At 42.8% G+C, this 26,212-nt stretch overlaps 1 protein-coding gene across 2 annotated transcripts; it reads left to right on the forward strand.

Moving 5' to 3' along the window:
• The first annotated feature begins 14,804 nt into the window (after nt 1-14,804).
• On the forward strand, nt 14,805-23,308 carry LOC101290585 (alpha-dioxygenase 1). 2 transcript variants are annotated; one of them, XM_044541087.1, is made up of 11 exons: nt 14,805-15,255; nt 17,585-17,676; nt 18,623-18,883; nt 19,522-19,671; nt 20,150-20,283; nt 20,454-20,667; nt 20,834-20,979; nt 21,149-21,376; nt 21,745-21,947; nt 22,437-22,680; nt 22,933-23,308. In XM_044541087.1, exons 2-11 carry the CDS (start codon nt 17,587-17,589, stop codon nt 23,114-23,116), a joined length of 1,854 nt encoding a protein of 617 aa, XP_044397022.1. In that variant the 5' UTR covers nt 14,805-15,255; nt 17,585-17,586; the 3' UTR covers nt 23,117-23,308. The 2 variants fall into 2 exon arrangements, with proteins under 2 accessions (XP_044397022.1, XP_044397023.1); XM_044541088.1 differs by lacking the exon at nt 14,805-15,255 and having other exon boundaries at nt 17,583-17,676.
• Nucleotides 23,309-26,212: the final 2,904 nt, after the last annotated feature.

Genomic DNA, 26,212 nt, shown 5'->3' on the forward strand with positions numbered 1-26,212 from the left:
TCCTTGCAACCAACGCGTTAAGGGGTTGTCAATCCCTACACGGTCACTTACGAGAGTGAGATCTGATAGATATGATAAGATAATATTTTTGGTATTTTTATGATAAAGATGCAAAGTAAAATAGAAGCAAAATAAAAGGCAACGGAAATAGCTTGTTGATGGGAGATTATGAGGGAAAATAGACCCGGCGGCCATAGGTTTCACTAGTGGCTTCTCTCAAGAGCATAAGTATTACGGTGGGTGAACAAATTACTGTTGAGCAATTGACAGAATTGAGCATAGCTATGAGAATATCTTGGTATGATCATGTACATAGGCATCACGTCCGAGACAAGTAGACCGACTCCTGCCTGCATCTACTACTATTACTCCACACATCGACCGCTATCCAGCATGCATCTAGAGTATTAAGTTCATAAGAACAGAGTAACGCTTTAAGCAAGATGACATGATGTAGAGGGATAAACTCATGCAATATGATATAAACCCCATCTTGTTATCCTCGATGGCAACAATACAATACGTGCCTTGCTGCCCCTACTGTCACTGGGAAAGGACACCGCAAGATTGAAACCAAAGCTAAGCACTTCTCCCATTGCAAGAAAGATCAATCTAGTAGGCCAAACCAAACTGATAATTCGAAGAGACTTGCAAAGATAACCAATCATACATAAAAGAATTCAGAGAAGATTCAAATATTGTTCATAGATAAACTTGATCATAAACCCACAATTCATCGGTCTCAACAAACACACCGCAAAAGAAGATTACATCGAATAGATCTCCAAGAGAGAGGGGGAGAACATTGTATTGAGATCCAAAAAGAGAGAAGAAGCCATCTAGCTAATAACTATGGACCCGAAGGTCTGAGGTAAACTACTCACACATCATCGGAGAGGCTATGGTGTTGATGTAGAAGCCCTCCGTGATCGATGCCCCCTCCGACGGAGCTCCGGAACAGGCCCCAAGATGGGATCTCACGGGTACAGAAGGTTGCGGCGGTGGAATTAGGTTTTTGGCTCCGTATCTGGTAGTTTGGGGGTACGTAGGTATATATAGGAGGAAGGAGTACGTCGGTGGAGCAACAGGGGGCCCACGAGGGTGGAGGGCGCGCCCTGGGGGGTTGGCGCGCCCCCCTACCTCGTGCCCTCCTGGTTGATGTCTTGACGTAGGGTCCAAGTCCTCTGGATCACGTTCGTTCCGAAAATCACGTTCCCGAAGGTTTCATTCCGTTTGGACTCCGTTTGATATTCTTTTTCTGCGAAACTCTGAAATAGGCAAAAAAACAGCAATTCTGGGCTGGGCCTCCGGTTAATAGGCCCAAAAATAATATAAAAGTGTATAATAAAGCCCAATAATGTCCAAAACTGAATATAATATAGCATGGAACAATCAAAAATTATAGATACATTGGAGACGTATCAACCCTCGTAGACCGAAAGCGGAAGCGTTATGACAACACGGTTGATGTAGTCGTACGTCTTCACGATCCGACCGATCCTAGCACCGAAAGTACGGCACCTCCGCGATCTGCACATGTTCGGCTCGGTGACGTCCCACGAACTCTTGATCCAGCTGAGTGTCGAGGGAGAGCTTCGTCAGCACGGCGGCGTGATGACGGTGATGATGAAGCTATTGGCGCAGGGCTTTGCCTAAGCACTGCAACGATATGACCGAGGTGGATTATGGTGGAGGGGGCACCGCACACGGCTAAGACAATGTTTGTTGTGCGTTCTAGGGTGCCCCCGTATATAAAGGAGCAAGTGGGAGGCCGACCGGCCCTAGGGCGCGCCAAGGAGGGGAGGAGTCCTCCTCCTAGTAGGAGTAGGACTCCCCCTTTTCCCAGTCCACTAGGAGGGGGAAGGGGGAGGAAGGAGAGGGAGAGAGGGAGGGAAAGAGGGGGCGCCGCCCCCCTCCTTGTCCAATTTGGACTCCTGAAGGGGGGCGCGCGCGGCCATCCCTAAGGCCCCCTCCTCTCTCTCACACACAAGGCCCATGTTGGCCCATTAGTTCCCCCGGGGGTTCCGATAACCCCCCGGCACTCCGATAATTATCCGGTGACCCCCGGAACTCATCCGGTGTCCGAATATAGTCATCCAATATATCAATCTTTATGTCTCAACCATTTCGAGACTCCTCGTCGTGTCCGTGATCACATCTGGGACTCTGAACTATCTTCGGTACATCAAAACACATAAACTCATAATATCGATCGTCACCGAACGTTAAGTGTGCGGACCATATGGGTTCGAGAACTATGTAGACATGACCGAGACACGTCTCTGGTCAATAACCAATAGGAGAACCTGGATGCTCATATTGGCTCCCACATATTCTACAAAGATATTTATCGGTCAAACCGCATAACAACATACGTTGTTCCCTTTGTCATCGGTATGTTACTTGCCCGAGATTCGATCGTCGGTATCTCAATACCTAGTTCAATCTCGTTACCGGCAAGTCTCTTTACTCGTTCCGTAATGCATCATCCCGCAACTAACTCATTAGTCACATTGCTTGCAAGGCTTATAGTGATGTGCATTACCGAGAGGGCCCAGAGATACCTCTCACACAATCGAAGTGACAAATCCTAATTTCGATCTATGCCAACTCAACAAACACCATTGGAGACACCTGTAGAGCACCTTTATAATCACCCAGTTATGTTGTGACGTTTGGTAGCACACAAAGTGTTCCTCCGGTATTCGGGAGTTGCATAATCTCATAGTCATAGGAACATGTATAAGTCATGAAGAAAGCAATAGCAAATAAACTAAACGATCAAGTGTTAGGCTAACGAAATGGGTCAAGTCAGACACATCATTCTCTAATGATGTGATCCCGTTAATCAAATGACAACTCATGTCTATGGCTAGGAAACTTAACCATCTTTGATTCAACAAGCTAGTCAAGTAGAGGCATACTAGTGACACTCTGTTTGTTTATGTATTCACACATGTCCTAAGTTTCCGGTTAATACAATTCTAGCATGAATAATAAACATTTATCATGATATAAGGAAATATAAATAACAACTTTATTATTGCCTCTAGGGCATATTTCCTTCAAATGGATGTCAAAATTGCATTCCTTAATGGATATCTTAAAGAAGAGTTGTATATGATGCAACCAGAAGATTTTGTCGATCCTAAAGGTGCTAACAAAATATGCAAGCTCCAGCAATCCATTTATGGACTGGTGCAAGCCTCTCGGAGTTAGAATATACGCTTTGATAATGTGATCAAAGCATATGGTTTTATATAGACTTTTGGAGAAGCCTGTATTTACAAGAAAGTGAGTGGGAGCTCCGTAGCATTTCTAATATTATATGTGGATGACATATTGTTGATTGGAAATAATACATAATTTCTGGATAGCATAAAAGGATACTTGAATAAGAATTTTTCAATGAAAGACCTCAGTGAAGCTGCTTATATATTAGGCATCAAGATCTATAGAGATAGATCAAGATGATTGGACTTTCACAAAGCACAAACCTTGATAAAGTTTTGAAGAAGTTCAAAATGGATCAGTCAAAGAAAGAGTTCTTGCATGTGTTACAAGGTGTGAAGTTGAGTCAGACTCAATGCCCGACCACTGTAGAAGATAGAGAGAAAATGAAAGTCATTCCCTATGCCTCAGCCATAGGTTCTATCATGTATGCAATGCTGTGTACCAGACCTGATGTGTGCCTTGCTATTAGTTTAGCAGGGAGGTACCAAAGTAACCCAGGAGTGGATCACTGGATAGCGGTTAAGAACATCCTGAAATACCTGAAAAGGACTAAGGATATGTTTCTCGTTTATGGAGGTGACAAAGAGCTCGTCGTAAATGGTTACGTCGATGCAAGCTTTGACACTGATCCGGATGACTCTAAGTCACAAAATGGATACGTATTTATATTGAATGGTGGAGCTGTCAGTTGGTGCAGTTCCAAGAAGAGCGTCGTGGCGGGATCTATGTGTGAAGCGGAGTACATAGCTGCTTCGGAAGCAGCAAATGAAGGAGTTCATATCTGATCTAGGTGTAATACCTAGTGCATCGGGTCCAATGAAAATATTTTGTGACAGTACTGGAGCAATAGCCTTGGCGAAGGAATCCAGATTTCACAAGAGAACCAAACATATCAAGAGACGCTTCAATTCCATCTGCGGTCAAGTCAAGGAGGGAGACATAGAGATTTGCAAAATACATACGGATCTGAATGTTGCAAACCCGTTGACTAAGCCTCTTCCACGAGCAAAACATGATCAACACCAAGACTCCATGGGTGTTAGAATCATTACTATGTAATCTAGATTATTGACTCTAGTGCAAGTGGGAGACTGAAGGAAATATGCCCTAGAGGCAATAATAAAGTTGTTGTTTATATTTCCTTATATCATGATAAATGTTTATTATTCATGCTAGAATTGTATTAACCGGAAACTTAGTACATGTGTGAATACATATATAGACAAACAGAGTGTCCCTACTATGCCTCTACTTGACTAGCTCGTTAATCAAAGATGGTTAAGTTTCCTCACCATAGACATGTGTTGTCATTTGATGAACGGGATCACATCATTAGAGAATGACGTGATGGACAAGACCCATCCGTTAGCTTAGCATAATGATCGTTTAGTTTTATTGCTATTGCTTTCTTCATGACTTATACATATTCCTCTGACTATGAGATTATGCAACTCCCGAATACCGGAGGAACACTTTGTGTGCTATCAAACGTCACAACGTAACTGGGTGATTATAAAGATGCTCTACAGGTGTCTCCCAAGGTGTTTGTTGAGTTGGCATAGATTGATATTTGGACTTGTCACTCCGTGTATCGGAGAGGTATCTCTGGGCCCTCTCGGTAATGCACATCACTATAAGCCTTGCAAGAAATGTGACTAATGAGTTAGTTACGGGATGATGCATTACGGAACGAGTAAAGAGATTTGCCGGTAACGAGATTGAACTAGGTATGATGATACCGACGATCGAATCTCGGGCAACTGACATACCGATGACAAAGGGAATGACGTATGTTGTTATGCGGTTTGGCCGATAAAGATCTTCGTAGAATATGTAGGAGCCAATATGAGCATCCAGGTTCCGCTATTGGTTATTGACCGGAGATGTGTCTCGGTCATGTCTACATAGTTCTCGAACCCGTAGGGTCCGCACGCTTAACGTTCGATGACGATTTGTATTATGAGTTATGTGATTTGATGACCGAAGTCTGTTCGGAGTCCCGAATGAGATCATAGACATGAAGAGGAGTCTCGAAATGGTCAAGAGGTAAAGATTGATATATTGGACGAAGGTATTCGGACACCGGAAAGGTTTCGGGACGTTTCGGATATTTATCGGGGAACCGAGGGGTTACCGGAAACCCCCGGGGAAGTTATGGTCCTTGATGGGCCATAAGGGAGTAGGAGAGGGAAGGCCACAAGGTGGCGCGCGCCCCTCCCCATGGCAGTCCGAATTGGATTAGGTGGAGGGGGCGCGGCCCCCTCTTTCCTTCCCCCCTCCCTCTCCTTCCTTCCTTCCCCCTCTTGGAATAGGAAAGGGGGGGCGAACCCTACTAGGTTTGGAGTCCTAGTAGGACTCCCCCCCTTGGCGCGCCTCCCCCTTGGCCGGCCTCCTTCTTCCCCCTCCTTTATATACGTGGGGAAGGGGGCAGCCCAAAGCACAACAGACAATCTCTTAGCCGTGTGCGGTGCCCCCCTCCACAGTTTAACACCTCGATCATATCGTCGTAGTGCTTAGGCGAAGCCCTGCACCGGTAACTTCATCATCACCGTCGCCACGCCGTCGTGCTGATGAAACTCTCCCTCGTCCTCAACTGGATCAAGAGCTCGAGGGACGTCATTGTGCTGAACGTGTGCTGAACACGGAGGTGCCGTACGTTCGGTACTTGGATCGGTTGGATCGTGAAGACGTTCGACTACATCAACCACGTTACTAAACGCTTCCGCTTTCGGTCTACGAGGGTACGTGGACACACTCTCCCATCTCGTTGCTATGCATCTCCTAGATATATCTTGCGTGATCGTAGGAAATTTTTTGAAATACTGCGCTCCCCAACAATTGGATATAACAAATTGTATATATACATGTGTATGTGTGAATGGTGGTGCGAGACATTAGATGATATATATATATATAGGGTCGCGCTATTCGTCACCCTGGGTGAGGAATAGTTATTCTTCACCCCCTCTCTATTTTGACATCAATGCGCCGTATTTTTACGTTTTGTAAATTTTGTTCATACATAAAAAAAGAACGTAAGAAAATATGTACTCTCCGTAAAAAATATTTTATGTTACATAAAATTACAAATGTAAAAACATATTGTAAAACATACATAAAATGTGATTTTTCTGATCTTATAACTTTTTTTAGACCAAATTTTACATATTGAATTAATGTGCATGTAACTATTTATATTCTAAACGTAATTTATTTAGGAAGTGATCGTAAGATTACCTCGGGTGAAGAATAACTTATTCTGCATCCTGGGTGATGAATAGTAACACTATATATATATATATATATATATATATATATATATATATATATATATATATATATATATATATATATATATATATATATATATGATCGGTTCTATCAGAAATTCTTTTTATATATATGCATAACGTGTATAATATGTAGTATCGTAAAATACTGGCAAATGAAAAAAAAAAGAAAACATAAAATTAAAGGAAAAATAAATCATAAAACCAAAACCCTCAAACCTTTTAGTACTGGTTGGTGTAACCAACCGGTACTAAAGGTCTTCCAGCCCCCGGCACTGGCTCGTGTCACGTGGTGGCCCTTTAGTGGTGGTTCGTGTTGAACCGGTACTAAACCGGCACTAAAGGGCCTAATGAATCGGTGCTAAAGCTCGGTTCTGCACTAGTGTACCACCATCAATCATCAACTTGCATGCCTTGCCCTTGATCATGCACTATGTCTGAAATAAATTCCAACGCTGACCTCTATCAACTGTCATGCAGGCATCGCCATGTACCCGCTTGAGTTGCACATTTAGCCCAATCAATGGTACAACATCTTCCACTAAAATTGTGTCAACATCAGCCCTGTCCTTCTTAGAATTAGTACCAGTTGTCACTGCCTCGTTGACATCATCTATGTGAACCACAAATGTGTCTTTGGAAAGTATCTTCACGGAAGGCTGCACAGTATGCACGGAAAAAACTATAATAGGCTTTTTTAGTTCCGCCCGCATCTCTTTCATGATCTTTTGTATATCAGCTATATCAGTCCAAGCACGACCCTTACACTTCTCATCCAGCCGAGAAAACCATGCGGAAGGCATCTTCCAATTTGGTGTTTTTTTTTCTATGCTTTTTGTTTTGCCTGGAACACATGAGCCAAGCCCGATCTAATCCCCAAACCCAACGCTTCTAAAACTCCAACTTTTTTCCTTAGAGATCTTTCTTTCTTTTGCTGGATCTGCAACAAGAACTCACGTACCAAACTAACCAAAACCGTAACAAGTTCCAATCTGATGGATCTGCTTTAAACCACATCAGCACAACTGCTTTTTTTTCTGTAATGGACGGGACGGGACTCCAGCGTACGTACACGAACCACCAATTCTGATGCAACACGGAAACAAATAAACCGATCTGATCCGTGCGCAATCCCAGCTGCTCCGTTCCTTCCCTATTTTACTTTTTTTTTCCGTCGCTTGATTCCGGACTTCACGCACCAGAGAAACGGATTCCAATCTAATCGATCGGAAAAAAAATTAAGTCATCGGCGCCGGTATGTATTCCGAGAACAAAGGAGATCGATCTTGTCGCAAGTGAAACGGTAAATCAACCAGACCCGATCTCCAATCTACACTTAAACTCATCAGCGGCACCAGCAACAATCCGCAGCAAGAATCGACGTGATGATCCTACAGTTTTTGCCCGATCTTTCACCGCAAGACAATCTAGATAGCAAACCTACTAATCACGGAAGCAATCCATGCAACCTGAAGGTGAGGAAACGAATCCAGCCGGCAACGTGAAGATGAACAACACGCCTCTAAGCTTGGCACAATGATCCTTGATCACACAAGAACCCTCACGCAACCATCACTTTATTTGATAACCAGCAGCGCCGTCCCCGGAGGGATGATTCACCACGTGAACACAATGTTTCAAACTCAATCTAAAATTCCCCCTCTAAACCTAGCCATTGGCCTTCTTATATAGGCATCTAGAAAACTAGTCGGTTGGACAGGCCCACATCGAAACACACAAAATAAAAATTCTAAGTGGCCCATAACATGACCTAGAAATAAATATACATAAAACTGGAATCAACCAACTCCTTTGACACACCTCTAACTTGGAGGAGTCCTGAAGTTGGGCTTCACCTCCTCTTTCATGGAACAACATGAGGTACTGGGATGCCCTCATGACCACTCACCGAGGGCATCAACAATGCGCAAAAACAGATACCTCCTCATCCTAAACCTTCTACGAAAGATTGTAGGAATTGTAGACAGGATTATGGTGAAATAATCATCCATAAGACGCTGATTGGCTTCTTCACGAGGCCTGGCCAAATATCTCCTTGGTCCACTGTTGTGTCTCCTCCCTTGTTCAAGCACTTCAAAGTCAGTCTTCAATTCTGCAACCATTCCATGTTGTTGTTCTAAAAAACTAGCCCCAAAAACCGAATCGCCTCCCGGGTCGCTCCTGCTCGAGCGACTCCGGAGGCCCCCCGCAACCCTAGTCAACCGCTCCCCATCTCGACCGTCCCGCCGAACGGCGGAGGGCAGAGGAGGCGCACATCTGCTATGTCTCGGGGCGGAGGAACACGGCGTCGGGTGTGCGTGGGGGAAGGTCTGCGGGCGAGAAGACGAGGCGGCGGCGCTGGCCTTTGGCGGAGCGACTAGGTGGCTCTCCGGCGTGCTGATCCGTGGCGTGCGGGTGTGGCGGCGCGGACCCTTCCTAGGTTCGATCTGGCCTGCAGGTCGCGGTCCAGATGTTGTTGTCGCGTCAAGCGCGGGGCAGCGGCGCTGGGAGGCGGACGCGTTGGGCCTGATCTGGTGCGACACTTGGTTGCTCCATCTGTTCAGCGCCGGAACACCAATGGCGGCCTCGTCTTCTCCCCGGCAGCAAGTTGGTGGTGTGGGGGCCGCTATCTTGGGATTAAAGGTGGATTGGCCCTGCTCATCTTCTTGCACCAAGTAGCAAATCTGCTTGAAGTCAGCCTCCTCGATCTGCATGTTAATGGGGTCCGGTCTTCCTATCGGAGAGATCTCCGACGATTGGCGCCTTACGCCACTGGATATCTAGATTGGACTTGATCCGGTCGTGTGCGCCCTCACCTTCAGCCAGTGAGGTTACATGAGGGCGTGGAGTGAAGCTTCGCCTTCTGGTCGATGTCATGGGACATGTCTAAATATAGATTTCCATGAAATTGATAGAGGTGGAGAAAGTCATGTGGTTATGATCGGAGGTTTATAATGGCGGAGATGTGTATTGGCTGCGATGAAGACTATGCGGCACAGTTTCTTCCTGTGTGTCGAGTGATTGACGACTTGCAGCACCAGCCTTGGCAAGAGGAGGTGGCAGCTGTAACGCCCATGATGCGGCTATATCTCCCACGTGTCGAGGCACGACTTAGAGGCATAACCGCATAGTGGTTTTGTCGCAAGAAGGGTCATCTTCACACAATCCCATGTAATGAACAAGAATGGGATAAAGAGTTGGCTTACAATCGCCACTTCACACAATACATGAATATTATTCATACAACATCCAAAATACAAACATATAGACCGACTACGGTCAAAATCCAGATGAAAATAAGACAAACCCAAATGCTAGATCCCCGATCGTCCCAACTGGGCTCCACTACTGATCATCAGGAAAAGACACATAGTAACGACCACGTTCCTCGTCGAACTCCCACTTGAGATCGACGCCATCATCTGCACTGGCATCGTCGGCACCTGCAACTGTTTTGGAAGAATCTGTGAGTCACGAGGACTCAGCAATCTCACACCCGCGAGATCAAGACTATTTAAGCTTATAGGGGAGAATGGTGCAAAGAGGTGGAGCTGCAGCGGCAAAAGCATATATGGTGGCTAACTTGCGCAAATGAGAGCGAGAAGAGAAGCAACGGAACGGACGTCATCTAGCAATGACCAAGAAGAGGTCCTGAACACCTACTTACGTCATGCATAACTCAGACCGTGTTCACTTCCCGGACTCCGCCGAGAAGAGACCATCACGGCTACACACGCAGTTGATGTATTTTACTTGGGTCAAGTGACAAGTTATCTACAACCGGATATTAACAAATTCCCATCTGCCTCATAACCGCGGGCACGGCTTTCGAAAGATAATACCCTGCAGGGGTGTCCCAACTTAGCCCATCATAAGCTCTCACGGTCAACGAAGGATAACCTTCTCCCGGAAAGACCCGATCAGTCTGGGAATCCCGGTTTACAAGACATCTCGACAATGGTAAAACAAGACCAGCAAAGCCGCCCGAATGTGCCGACAAATCCCGATAGGAGCTGCACATATCTCGTTCTCAGGGCACAACGGATGAGCCAGACGTCGGGTTGGCATAGACCCTGGTTGCCCAGGGGGCGCCGGACATCGCTCGGTTTGGGCCAGCACTCGAAGGAGCACTGGTCCGAGGGTTTAAAATAAAGATGACCCTCGGGCTCGCGAAAACCCGGGGGAAAAGGCTTAGGTAGCAAATGGTGAAACCAAGGTTGGGCCTTGCTGGAGGAGTTTTATTCAAGGCGAACTGTCAAGGGGGTCCCATAAATCACCCGACCGCGTAAGGAACGCAAACTCAAGGAACATAATCCCGGTATAACAGTAACTAGGGCGGCAAGAGTGGAACAAAACACCAGGCATAAGGCCGAGCCTTCCACCCTTTACCATATATATATATGCATTAATTAAATAAGAGATATTGTGATATCCCAACATATCCATGTTCCGACATGGAACAAACTTCAACTTCACCTGCAACTAGCAACGCTATAAGAGGGGCTGAGCAAAAGCGGTAACTTGGCCAAACAATGGTTTGCTAGGAGAGGATGGTTAGAGGCTGACATGGAAAAAAGGGAGACATGATATAGCAAGTGATAGGTAGCGAGCATGGCAATAGAGCGAACAACTAGCATAGCAAAGATAGAAGTGATTTCGAGGGGTGGTCATCTTACCTGCAAGGTTCTCAGAGTTGTCGAAAGCTTGATCCTCGTAAGCGTACTCGACAGGTTCCTCGTTCACGAACTCGTCTCCCGGCTCTACCCAAGACAAGAACACAAACAAACGGAACCAAAATCAACAACGAGAAATGCGCAAGCAACATGATGCAAAACATGTATGATATGCAAGATATGATATGTGATGCATATGCGTGCTCCGGAATGAAAATGATGAACATGGCAGTAACTTGGCAAACTAAGCATGCCACTGGAAAGGTGAGATGATTTCGGTCGAAATCGATATAAAGATCACCGGAATCGGATGCACGGTTTGCAAATGGCAAGCAAAACAAGAATGACACGAATCTGCGATAAACAGCAAGATAGCACTTAAAATGCAACAAGTAACAATGCTACAGCACCCCAACATAGCAACAAAGCACATGGCAGTAAACTACAGGAGATGCTTGACAAAAGATGAATACTGAGCTACGGCTAGTTCACAACATATCAAGCTCAAACAAGCATGGAAAAAGTGCAAAAGATTACAGGTTCACAGACTTGGTGAAAAACTGGACATGGCAGAAATCAGCATCAGGTAGCAATGTTCAGAGCACAAAATCAACATGCTAAAGGAACTTAACATAGCAAAACAAGGGATGGCAGTGTTCTACTAAATGCACATGACAAAAGTCCCTTACTGACCATAAGCCAAAAAGGACCAGAAGAAATGATGGCAAGCATGTAAACATAGCAAGTTTCGTTATCGGGTTTCAGACTTAGCAGAAAACAGAGCATGGCAGAAATATTAATATGTAGGCCTCTTTGTGAGCTTGATGCACTCACTACAGAGCAATTCATGACAAACCAAGCATATGTACAGCAAGATGGCATGTTTATGAAGCTATCCATGGCAAGAACAATTTCATAGCATGTATGTATCAACTACAATAAGCTTGGCAAAATTGCATATCATGTTAAGAATCTGCCAGAAATATTTTATAGCAAAAGTAGAGCAAGATTGAGTCATGCTATGGCACTCCATAATTGCAAACAATTACAAGAATGGATCAATTACAACTATAGCTACAAAACATCCTTACTGAACATCTCCAAAATATGCATGGATCTCTCCATAGCATCAAGTTTACATGGCAACAAAATTACAGCAGACAAGGACTTAGAGAAATCACTAAGTCCCTGAAATCAGAAATATTACGTGGCCTACTTTGCATGCTTGTGCTAGTCACCACAGAGATCACAAAAATACATGGACTACACCACTGGAAATATGGCATGGCATACTTCAAAACACATGTAGATCTCATGCTCAAAATATGCACAGATTAAATGATACAAAAATGACAAATCTCCAGGTTCTGATAAGAACCAGAGAATAACAGCAACTAGCCCTCTTCCAACAGAGATTTGGGCATCAAAATGACCTCTAATGAACATGGTGCAATTTAACAAAATGAAGAGCATCACGAGGCAAACAATTTGACATATTACACGCGCGAATCGGAGCTACATGCACGGAGTTATCGCATCGCAAACAGAGCAAGATGCTGTAAAAATTCCAGACTTAGAGAATATTTGAGGTCGAGGGAAAGTCAACGTACGTTTACAGAGAGTTGGATCTGGATCGGGGATCCTCGGGAAGCTCGGGCTCGGGCCGCCGTTGCCGGCGAGGAAGGAGGGAGAGGGAGCGGCGAGGCCGGAGGAGGGGGCGAGGCCGGAGGGTCGCCGGCGTCGGGCGGGGCGCCGGAGGGAGCGGAGTCCGGCGGGGGCCGGCGGGTCGGCGGGGCCGGCCGGCGAGCTCGGCGGCGCCAGCGGCGGCTCGGGCGGAGCCAGGCGCCGGGCTCGGGCGCGCGGAGGCGGAAGGGCGGCGGCTGTGTGGGCCGGCGGGCCCGCGATGGGCTGGGCGGGCCGGCGCGGTGGAGGATCCGGTGGCGACACGCGGCGTGCTGCGATTGGCCGGGCGGCGCGGCGGACGTTGTCCGGCCGGAGCGGACGCGTCCGGCGCGGCGCGGAGGGAGGAGCTAGGGTTTCGTCTGCGATTCCGTTTTTCGGGATGCCCACATATAAATAGGTAGAGGGAGCTAGGAGGCTCCAAATGAGATGCGGTTTTCGCCCACACGATCGTGATCGAACGACCTAAAGCATGGAAGAGAGTTTGGTGGGTTTTGGGCTGGTTTTGGAGGGGGTTTTTTGGACACTCAAATGGACTTTGCGGATGCCCGGTTAACCGTTGGAGTACCAAACGACCTCCAAATGGAACGAAACTTGACCGGTAGTCTCCGGATGGTATATTAAGACCATTTGAGAAGCCTCGGTCCATTCCGAGAAAGTTTGACACACGCACACGAAAGAAAACAAAAGGGGTGCACCGGAGGAGATAGGAGCGCCGGATTGGAAAACGGACAACGGGGAAAATGCTCGGATGCATGAGACGAACACGTATGTGAATGCAATGCACATGATGACATGATATAAAAATGCATGACAAGACAAAATACAAAACGAAAGACAAAACCCGACAACGGAGGGAAAATCATATCACATAGCCGGAAATGGCAAGAGTCGGAGTTACAAATATGGCAAGTTACATGCGGGGTGTTACAGCAGCACAGGCGGACTGCATTTTTGGTGGTGCTCCTCGAGTACCGAGTCGCGGTTTCCAGGGTGAAAACCCAAAGTCTCGCCTTCGTTGGTTGTACTTGGCAATGATCTTGTTGAAGGGATTGTTTTGAAAACTTAAACTTTCTCCAGGGTGAAAACCCAGGATCTTCGATCGGGCGACGACAACATGTATGCATTGTTTCCTTTTTGGAGAATCACTTTTGTAGTCCAGGTGTTGTCTTCGATGGTGGTTAGAGTGCTGCTGTTGCGAGTTTTTCCTTACCGTGACGGGGTCTTTTTTTTTCTTTTTCTCTCTCTTTTTATTTTCTTCTTGGTTGTGTGCATCCTTGATGTCTTTTTAACATTTTGTTGGTGCAAAGGCTGGGTGTAATTGGTGTCTTCACGATATTAATATATTCCCTTTATCGAAAAATGTTGTAGTTTTTCTAATAATTCTTGCTCAGCTAGAAATTCATCAAATGTGTATAAATCTTGTGTATCTATGGTGTCATCCTCATCGTGAGGTTCAGCATCACTCGGTGCATGTTGAGACAGCCATTGGACAATGGATATTGTGCTGGCTGCCGGCTTGCTGCTGCAGCCAGCACTACCGTTAATTTTAGATTGTACAGTCACATAACTGTTTGGCCCTATCTCTTTTGAAATGCATATTTGTTTATATTATTAAAGTTGTGAGAGGGCGCAGTTGCTGAATGTTCTAGTCTAATCAATGATCGGTGCTGAATGAATTAGCCTTCGCGTGTTTTGCATGCTCCTATTAATTTATAGGTATATGTCGAAGTCACGAGGAGGTAGTCATACATGTGCGTGTTGCATTATATGTGTGCTTCCTGCCTCCTTCCTCCTATTAATTTATGAGACCTTTTACAGTACATCAAATTAATATAAAACGGCTCCATGTAAAACGGCTCCGGCTCCTCTAGTGCTTCAGGATGGGGTCATTTTTAAGCAAACTGTTTGATAGAGAGCTTCAGGTGGAGCGGGGCCGGAGCCCTACCAAAGGGGCCTATACATGCATGTGCAGAGACTAGAGGTTGCATGTGCTGCCTCCTTCCTAATCTATTCTTTTATTGTGCCATTTGTTCCTAGGTCAACTAAGCCTCTAAAAGGATTTCATTCACAACTCATCAAAGAGATAGATAAGTGCGGATGCATACAATATAGGGGTCCCCAAGTGGGTGTAGGGTGGTTTGCGGTTTGTTCCTGCTTGTTTGTGGACCCTTGAAGCCGTGTGCCAGCTAGCATCCTCCGATGAATTGGTCGCCTCCAATTCTTGTGTTTCATCAATAGTATTAATATTGCAGTCGTATACGTCCAGCCAACCTTGAATCGATCGATATATAGCGGCGTGCACCCAGCATGGGTTGAGCCGTGCGGGGATTTCTGAGAGCTCAGCACATCTCCAGGTTTTCCTTCTACCAGAAGAGGTAAGTAGTAGCCTTGCTGTTCACATCGTTCCTTGAATTCTTGTTTCCTTGCTTGGCCATTCGTGGCATAGAACCAAACGTGCCCGTAGAGCGAACGAGGAGATGCATGGACAACAACAGGCAGCCGGACCACCATAGAGTGGGACAGATACGCCAAGCAATATATTCTTCTTGTGATTTTTGCAATCGATTCCATTATGTGCTAGTATTTCATTCTCCAGTGACTTTCTCGTCTTTTTTATCGACGAACTGTTATGTAGTGCGTGTTTGGATGAGTGTCTGCGACAGCCATACCAAAATTTGGCCTTTTTTCTTTTGAAGCCGAAAAAACAAACCAAAATTTGGCCGTTGACCAAACACAAGGTTCGTGTTTGCATGCCCGTCAATTTTTGGCCGGCCTGCCCATCCTTCATTTTTGAGGTCTGCGCCGGCCGATTCCTGGGCAGCCAAATCGATCGCCAAGATTTGGCCGGCCTATGTCTTCGGCAGGGCAGTGACAGAAACCAAGGGGCTGTTTGGATTGCAGCCCTCGGCTGCCAAACCAAAATATTGGTCATTGACCAAGCCTGGCTTCCCGTTTGGATGGGAACCAATATTTTGGTGCGCCCAGCCCACTCCAGCTTTTCTAGTTCAACTCGATGCCAAAAAGTTGACAACTCTGGAGCGGCCAAATCCTGCGCCAATAAATTGGCTAGCCAATGATTGGCAGGGCTCACATAGACGAGAACCAAACAGCCCCCAAACCTAACCGTAGTTCTTCCTTGGGCTCCCAAACTCAAAGGCCGGTGTGGATTGCCTCTTGGCATGCATGGCAACCACATCGATGACGCGGGACTGTACTCCTGATGGGGCTATCTAGGCTAGCTATCCCCCTGTGTGGCTGTGACCCAAACGAGACAGTGGCCCTTTGTTGTCATTTCTGTCTTAGATTCCTTTTGGGATAGCATTTTTTTTGCGTTGGGACCAAGAGAAAGAGCAAACCCAGAGAGCTACTTCCTTCCATTTATCCAAAAATGGATGTATCTATATACTAAAACATGTCTAAATACATTTATATTTTGACAAATGAAAGGCATGTATTGTGAAATGGAGGGAGTACATAATTAAACAGCAGGTTGCAACGTTGCTCTCACGTGGTTTCACTTTCGCCACTCGTTTTGGGCTCAAAATATTTACTTGGTCAAAATAATCAGGAAAGCTGTACCTACCGACCTTTTTTTACTTGGTCAAAATATTTATTATGCACCCAAATTTATTTAGTATGCACTGTATTAGTCGTAAAATGCATGTTACTAGATGTCTTTTTATGCAGGCAAAAATGCTTATTATGCAAGCTGTTTAATGTTCTTAATTAAGCTCGGCAAATTGATTTTACATGCATAATAAACAATTTTCGCTGCATAATAAACAAATTTACATGTACAAGTCAGGAATGTAGAACGAGTTTGCCCGGTCAAATCATCCGTATCAACAATGGGAACTACTCCCTCCGTCCCTAAATAACTGTCGTTTTCGCTTCCCGATAAACAACTTTGACTAAATATATATAAAAATATATTAATATTTATAGTACAAAATTAACATCATTAGATAGATATTTGAATCTAGTTTTTTTAATAAATTTATTCGGAGATACAAATGTCGGTCAAACTTGTGGCACGGAAACCAACGACGATGATCATTTAGGGACGGAGGGAGTACAACGGTATCACTGTACCAGCTCCCGTAAAATTATCGGTTCTGAGCAGCTACACCTACACATCATATCTTTTTTTTTTATTTAAACGCCTATATAGTACGCAGCAAATCAATCATGCACGTGTCTTTGAGGCTGTGTTTAGATTGCAAACTTTGGTTGCAGAGTTCACTGTAACACTTTTCGGTTGCTATTTAGGAGGACTAAACATGATCTAATTATAAAACAAATTACACGGATGGACTGCAAATCGCGAGACCTTTCTATCAAGCCTAACTAATTCGTCATTAGAGACTGTTTACTGTAGCACCACATTGTCTAATCAAGGCCTAATTAGGCTCATTAGAAAGCACCCGGGGGTTATGGAATGGGTTTTGTCAGTAATCCACATTTAATACTCCTAATTAGTGTCCAAACATTCCAAGTCACTGTAGCAATGGAAAAACTTTGCGAACTAAACAGGGCCTGAATATCAGAACATACTGAGAACGGGTTGATCTGCATGCCTTTTCTATTATAAATATAGTACTACACCTTACTGATTGTTGTAACTTTCAAAGAATATATTATTGTTACTTCTTCGTAAGTCCTCATATTCAAGATCATACATTCATTTAACTTGTTTGCATGTAGCCATGGGTTCAGGTCTCTTCAAGCCTCGTGTTCATCCGGACCTCCGTGATGTTTTCTCTAAGATGTCTTTCGGTGACAAGATTGGCTTTCTAGTACGTTTTAATTAATTAATGTTTAAGAGTAATTTATATATCAAGTATTTATTTGATGTATGTACATACTGCATACAGCTGTTACATACATACATGCATATTCCTTCAGAATATCAGGTAGTGGTTATATATTAATGTATGATCATAAATATTATGTTATGTATGAAAATTAATCAGTGTGCATGTTATTGATGTGGTCAGCGTTTTATTTTATAGCAAGATAAGGGTGTTAATTAGAGAGGATGCATACATATATAGATGAGCACATAATTAATTACATCTTGGCATTTATGAAGTATTTTTTATACTAGAATAATTTATCATAAATAAAATTTGTAAACATTTCTTTATTCGATCTTATATATATACGCGCGCGCGCGTGTGTGTGTATCAATTCTAAGGCAACTAAAAGTTGAATTATATTTTGAGCTATTGATGCCGCATTTTAATTGCTTGATCCATTTTAAATTAGTATCTATTCATTTTAATATATATTTATTTATTTATATTCATTTTAATATCTCAAAAATTGCGCCAAATTAAGTTTGATGCACCATTTAATTAGGGAAATCTGTTATAATGAAGTATATTTTCAAATGAGTATGCATGCCAATATGTATTATTTTTCCATGCATATGGTGGTAGCTAACAAATCATGTTCATAAATATGGCCATGTTGGGTTTTATTTGTGTATTTGGCGGAATTTGGCATTCAAATGAGTATGCATGCCAATATGTATTATTTTTCCATGCATATGGTGGTAGCTAACAAATCATGTTCATAAATATGGCCATTAGAAGCACGCATGTATACTTAAGCTTTATCATGCTTGTGTACCACCTTAGTAACTATTTAATTGAGATTCCTCATTAGTTGAAGTATTTAATTTACATATGCATACCTAATTAAATTTCCAATGTATTAATTTTTCTTAATTTCATGTAGTTCATTCATGCATTTGACAAGAGAAACTTGTGGCACAAGATGCCTGTTCCCATCGGTTTACTCTACCTGAACACCCGCCGGACCCTCCTCGAAAAATACAACCTGCTAGCTGTTGGGAGTTCTCATGGTGCTCTGTTTGACCCCAAGGAGTTCCCGTACCGCACCGGAGATGGCAAGTACAACGACCACCATAATGCAGAGGCTGGTAGCCAATACACCTTTTTTGGGAGAAACATGAAGCCAGTTGATCAACAGGATGAGGTACTTAATTATACACTATTTACAAAAAATCTAGTAATTTTCTTACAAAATTCCAAATTTCTAATTAAGTTCTAACAATACAAGTTAATAACTTAATGTAAATTAGTTAAGCACTTATTTCCCTTTTATTTTGGTAATTCTTGTTGTATATATATGCATGCTTTAGATGTGCTCTTCTTATCTGCTGATTTCAATTTGCATCGCTATTATTTTGTTCACTAGAAAATTAGATACTATACATATTGAATTTAGTTAATGAAGAATAGACCTGAAATTAAAGTCTAAGAAGCCAATTAAAGGAGTAAAGATCACCAAAAAAGTGTTTTATTTTTTTTTCTTATTTAATATTTAGTTTGACACTTTGACTTCAAGACTAATAAAACTCTTTTTGATGAAACTTTTTGTTGTATTCGTTCTGCAAGCTTCAAACAAGTAAATGAATGAATTAACGTTGAAACTCAAAAAAAAATACGTGAGTTTTGTCAGTACTAAAAATAAGAGCTAATGTGTGCTTGTTAATTTAAAAACAGAACCATTTTCTTTTAATTATATCATACTGTTAACAGATGGAAATTCGAGGTATACTTTTGAATCATCAGATTATGCATAAAATAATTAACTGTTATTTATCGATGCAGTTGATGAGCCCAGATCCATTTGTTGTGGCGACAAAGCTGTTAGCCAGGAGAGAATACAAGGACACAGAGAAACAGTTCAATATACTAGCAGCTGCATGGATACAGTTCATGGTTCATGACTGGATGGATCATATGGAGGATACCAAACAGGTGCATGCTTGATTTAAATTCCTTAATTTGATAGCCTTAATTTGTTGAAGTCTTAAAAATAGAAATTCATCTTCCATTGAGAATTTGAAATATATATTGTAGTTACATGTGGTAAATTGGGCGGGCGGGTCGGGTTCGGGTTCGGGTTCGGGTTGGACTTGTTGGGTTAGTTTGGCCTTCTAGAATATCTCGGGTCGAGTCGGGTCGGGTTGGGTGATGGACAGGTCAGGTCGGACCAATTTCAATATCAACTTTTTTCTATCATATGTTGATTTGAGTTGGATTGGATGCTATTTGATCTTGGATCGGGTCAGTTTTGGATCTGCTGGTCAGGTTGGTTCAGGTCAGGTCAGTTTGACTTTTTGGAAAATGTCGGGTCGGATTCGAGTCGAGTCGAGCAGATTTCTCGGGTTGGGTCAGGTTCTGCCACCTCTAATTGTTAGTTGATATATAATTCAATTTTCTTGGTTTCTTCCAGATTGAAATCACAGCTCCAAAAGAAGTGGCCAATGAGTGCCCCCTCAAATCGTTCAAGTTCTACGCCACAAAAGAACAGCCTACGAATTCTGATGGAATAAAGACTGGTTACTACAATGTCCGCACAGCTTGGTGGTAAGTAATGCTTAAGATTTTCTCAAGTTAAGATCTTTGTCAAAAATTTCTCTTAAGCACAAAGAATGAACTTAAAAAATAGAGACGATCGATGAATATATATAAAGCAATGCACATTTGCGCATAAAATGTCGTAATTTTTTGCAATTTCTATGTTTGTATGTACCAAGGGATGGGAGTGCAGTATATGGTAATAATGAGAAAGAGGCAAAAAAGATCAGGACTTATGTTGATGGAAAACTAGTGATCGGAGATGACGGTCTTCTATTGCATGAGGAGAATGGTGTGCCATTATCGGGCGACGTTCGCAACGGTTGGGTTGGGGTTTCGATCTTACAAGCTCTTTTTGTTAAGGAACACAATGCAGTTTGTGATGCAATAAAGGTAAGAGAAGCATCACTATTATCTATTTGTTTAGTTTTTAGGAAGAATTTGCTGTTCTTGACTTCTTGCCACCTTACCGATAAAGCTGTTATTTACCAAGACATTAATTTGTTTTCTTTATACTGAAAATATGAAGAAAACATTACAAATTTTGTTTTAATCTCAGGAAGAACATCCCAAACTATCAGATGAAGAATTATATCGGTATGCCAAATTGGTCACTTCTGCTGTCATTGCAAAGATTCACACTATTGATTGGACTGTCGAGCTTCTCAAGACTAAAACCATGAGAGCTGCAATGCGCGCAAATTGGTGAGGATATATTTATCTCATTTTATCATATTTGCCGAAAGAAAAAAATTAACCGTTGATGATGGTATTACTTTTCCAAGTGGAAATTTTATTTACATCTGCAAATTCAAATTAATTAAATTAGTGAGAATGTGTAAAATTTACCTGATATTCTGATTCTTTTGTGAAGGTATGGATTATTGGGTAAGAAAATAAAAGATACATTTGGTCACATAGGAGGAACGGCATTAGGTGGGCTTGTGGGATTGAAGAAGCCGATCAACCATGGCGTACCTTATTCTTTGACTGAAGAGTTTACTAGTGTTTACAGAATGCATTCCTTAATACCAAGCACTCTCAAGCTCAGGGATCCGACCGGGCAACCCGCTGCAAATAATTCCCCACCATACCTGGAAGAGTGAGTACACAATTTATGTTTGGCATCCATTCCTCTCATTTTTTATGTAGAAGATGGAATGCAAACTAACAACTTTCATTAGATCAGACAGAAAAAGAGTGATACAGATTATAAAGAAATGAGGAAAAAAAAGTTAAGACATTCTTCTATTAGATATCGACTCTTACATCATGGATTACTGAACCTGACATTAGACACTGAACTCTGACACAAACAGCTAGATTTTATTATGTTTTTTATCTTCTTAACTATACAATAAAAAGTAGAATGTATAATCTTGGTCACAATAAGTTTTCTGCTAGGTTAGCACATTTTTAGTATAACTGACATAAACACTGACACCATTTCTTTCTTGTGTCAAAATGTAGCATCGATATTGGAGAGTTGGTTGGTCTCAAGGGGGAAGATCAGCTATCAAAAATAGGGTTTGACAAACAAACATTATCAATGGGATATCAAGCTTGTGGTGCACTTGAACTATGGAACTACCCAAGTTTCTTCAGGGACCTTATACCACAAAATTTGGATGGTACCAATCGATCTGACAGAATCGACCTTGCTGCCCTAGAAGGTATGAAATTTGGACCCAATTTATACCACTATCAGTAGAGGATCATGATTTTGCACCATGTCAAATTGGTACAAGGGTCCACCAAGAATAATCCAATGCATAAAAATATTTAAAATAACTCGTACTGGCAACAAATTAAGTACTAGAACAAGTATTTTGTAACCTTAAACTACTATGTTGAAATTATCACAACATACTTTTCAATTTTCAAGAATTCCCAAACTATTATTGTACTAACCAGATTGAAAATACAAGATTCTCTTACCAAGACATATATCATGCTTGTATCTTGTAACCTTAGCACCACTCTCTAATCAATCACAACTACCATTTATTTAAAAAACAAGGACATTGCTGCATACTAGTATAAACAACAATGTTAAGCAAAAACTGTACTCTTGAAGTTAAATAAAGAGGATTACTGTGTCTAATGCCTTTGATAATGATTACACTGAGATTAATGTCATTTTATTTTCCTCCAAAATGAAGTATACCGAGACAGGGAGAGAAGTGTACCGAGGTACAATGAGTTCAGGAGGAGACTACTTCTGATTCCAATAAAAAGTTGGGAGGATCTGACAAGTGACAAGGATGCAATTGAAGCCATAAGAGCAATATATGGAGATGATGTAGAGAAATTGGATCTTCTTGTTGGTCTTATGGCAGAGAAAAAAATCAAGGGATTTGCCATAAGCGAAACAGCATTCAACATTTTCATTTTAATGGCATCAAGGTGATATTTAGTTTTAACTGATATTGAATGCTAGACAAAGTACCAAATTTGATTTAAGCCCTTGTTAAATGTATTAGGAAACAACTGAGAATGTGGCTTAAGATAATTTTCACAGATTCAAAATTTACCCAAACCAAAGTTCATCCAGAATGTTACCAGAAAAAAGAAGTAGTCAAATGTGGAAGTACTAATTTGAGATGATAACTACTCAGTGAAGATATGAATATTAATTTAACACATCTCTATAAACAGGAGGCTCGAAGCGGATCGATTTATTACAAGCAATTTCAATGAGAAAACATACACCAAGAAGGGGATGCAATGGGTCAAAACAACTGAAGGACTACGAGATGTGATCAACCGGCACTACCCTGAAATTACTGCCAACTGGATGAAGTCCTCTAGTGCTTTCTCTGTGTGGGATGCAGACTACTAGTGCAAAAATAAAAGGCCCCCTGCCATATGTACTGCATGCAATTTGGCAAGTTCTATGAAGTATTATTTGTTTACAAAATTATGGTGTTTGTTCAGTGTAAATAAATATACTTAAATATGTCAGTGTAATATTTGTAATAAGATTCATTATTGCATGACACAAGTTGTATGCTTATTTGTTTACATTTTATTATTGTACATTATTATTTGTTCATTGTAATTAAATATTGCTGGGAAATAAGTAGGAGGAGACCATATAAAATCTTCCTTCAATCTTCTCTTTGATTACATCTTTCTTTTCTTTCTTTTGGTTTTGGTTACAGTGTATACTTGTACATCTACGTATACCAATTAAAGAAATATTGGGCTTGATCATCATCTTTTTATGTAAAATAATAAAATAAATCTCCAATCGCAGGTTTGGCCGATTCTACCCCGTTTCATGGACTATTACTTATTGTTTTGGGGTCCCGGAGCGATTTCCACGATTGACGTACCCCAGGGTGCGTTTACGTGTCCGTCGTCAACACTCGCAATTTTGACCGATTCTGGCCCGTTTCGTGGACTATTACTCACCATCTTGGGGTCCCAAAGCGATTTCCATGGTTGTCGAACCCTAAGGTGCGCTTACGTGTCGGTTATCAACAATCGCAGTTTGGGCCGATTCTGGCCCGTTTCTTAGATTATTACTCAGTTTTGGGGTCCCGGAGTGATTTCCACGATTGACGAACCCTGGGGTGCGTTTACGTGTTGGTTATCAACACTCGCAGTTTTGGCCGATTCTGGTCCGTTTCATGGACTATTGCTTACTGTCTTGGGTCCCGGAGCGATTTCCACGATTGACGAACCCCGAGGTGCGTTTATGTGTCGTTCATCAATAATCCTAGTTTTTCCGATTCTAGGCTCTTTCATGGACTATTACTCACCATTTTGGGGGTCCCAGAGCGATTTCCACGATTGACTATCCCCGGGGTGCGTTTACGTGTCCGTCGTCAACACTCTCAATTTTGGCCGATCCTGGAGTCCTGGGGCGATTTCCACGATTGACGAATCCCGGGGTGCGTTTTCGTGTCGTTCATCAACAATCCTAGTTATGTCCGTCTGGGCTCTTTCATGGTCTATTACTCACCGTTTTAGGGTCCCAGAGCGATTTCCATGATTAACGATCCCCGGGGTGCATTTACGCGTTCGTCGTCAACACTCACAATTTTGGCCGATTCTGACCCGTTTCGTGGACTATTACTCACCGTTTTGGGGTCCCAAAGCGATTTTCATGGTTGTTGAACCCCAAGGTGCGCTTACGTGTCGGTCATCAACAATCGCAGTTTTGGCGATTCTGACCCGTTTCTTGAACTATTACTCAGTTTTGAGGTCCCGGAGTGATTTCCACGATTGACGAACACCGGGGTGCATTTATGTGTCGGTCATCAACACTCACAATTTTGGCCGATTCTGGTCCGTTTCATGCACTATTACTCAACGTTTTGGGGTCCTAGAGCAATTTCCACGATTGACGATCCCCGGGGTGCGTTTACGTGTCCGTCGTCAACACTCACAGTTTTGGCCAACACTCACAGGTTCGACCTTTTGAAGCTCAACTGGAAGTCTTGGCTCCCCTCGAGGACTTCGTGGACTAGTGGCAACAAAGTTGCAGCTCCGTCCCCACCCCAGTCCACAAAGGCACCTCCTTGGCTATAACATTGGTGGCCTGGTGCATCTGGAAGTGTCGTAACGCGACCATCTTCGACAACTCAGCTCAGCTTAGCCCGTCTCCTCGACACGTTCAAGAGGGAAGCCGGGCAATGGGAAATGGCAGGTGCAAGAGGTCTGGCGGCTTTGCTCCCGGCGGTGGCAGTGTCTAGCGACTAGAGGTGTCATGTTGTAGTCACAGGGTGATGCCCTTCTTAGGGCTTGTACAAACTCTTCTTTCTACCAATGTATTGAAACGCAAGGCTTTTGCGTTTTCTCAAGAAAAACATGCTAAAGATAAACTGATGGAATCATATTTGCTCATACCTGCAAATACAGATGTGCTCGCTTTTTCTTTCCTTGAGATGCAGATTCTGTATATTGTTAGAGAAACAAGTTAGTCATCATGTTCTATAGTGATTATTATATTAGTCTCATTACCAAATGCTCAGACAAATGTGTGAGCAGAAGAAATAAAGATGCTCATGATATATATCAAGATTCAACTCACTGACCATGACCAAAGAAATGCTGGCTAACATGAGACAGTGTTTGTGTGCTTCATGACCAGCATTGAGACATCATTTGTCACATGCTTGACTGACACTCATGCAGAAGATTCAACACTATGTCAACAAATGTTGCATGTGCCAAAATGATCAATCATAAACCCGAACAAGTTAGTCCAAGCATATATATGTTACCGTGCACATATAGAACTTTCGTTTTACCAAACGTTAAGTCATAACACGTAATAGATGATGCAGAAAATACTACTGTGTCACCATAGCATATTAACAGAGAGGCTCAGAAATCAACATGGGGAGGACCCTAGAAAGTGGCACACAGGGGCAGCAGACAACCCCTGCACAAGAAAGTGCCCTGTGTTTTGACTGGAAACTAGGCAAGATAGATGGAAATGCAGTAAAGGGCGCAGCATCAAACGGCTACAACGTCCATAAGACAAGCACCTCAACCAAAGCACGCATACACACAGAGGGCTGTTTTTTTCTAATCATACGGAATAAGTACACTCAAAAGTGCTTTTCAGTCAAAAGATATGCCGGCTGCATGGATAATCCGAGTACTCATTCCATCCTGCTTCCTAGCAGCTTCCGAACGAATCGAGGCGACACGAGGAAATCTCCAAGATACTTGAATATTAGATCTCCATAAACTCTTTCCAACTCTTTACCGGCACAATCTACCGACAGGAGGATATACTACAGTACTGCTACCACATAATACTGTTAACTAATCAAGTTCAAGAAGATCTTGGCAATGCAAGAAGATCGCTAGTGTTCTCCCAAGGAAGATCAAACAGACAAATTACAGTGGTGTAAGATATCCAAGTACCAAGATAGATAAGCAAAGAAAGAGAGAAGGGAATAAATTATGATACCAGCCG

This window comes from Triticum aestivum, chromosome 5D (assembly GCF_018294505.1).
Source record: "Triticum aestivum cultivar Chinese Spring chromosome 5D, IWGSC CS RefSeq v2.1, whole genome shotgun sequence".
NCBI lineage: Eukaryota > Viridiplantae > Streptophyta > Magnoliopsida > Poales > Poaceae > Triticum > Triticum aestivum.

What these genes read in the sequence shown, in the direction of transcription:
- LOC101290585 (XM_044541087.1), top strand. Translation starts at nt 17,587, where the DNA reads ATGGGTTCAGGTCTCTTCAAGCCTCGTGTTCATCCGGACCTCCGTGAT. An exon ending in ATATGGAGGATACCAAACAG is followed by an intron (nt 19,672 to 20,149) that starts GTGCATGCTTGA and finishes GGTTTCTTCCAG; the next exon opens with ATTGAAATCACAGCTCCAAA. An exon ending in TCCCCACCATACCTGGAAGA is followed by an intron (nt 21,377 to 21,744) that starts GTGAGTACACAA and finishes GTCAAAATGTAG; the next exon opens with CATCGATATTGGAGAGTTGG.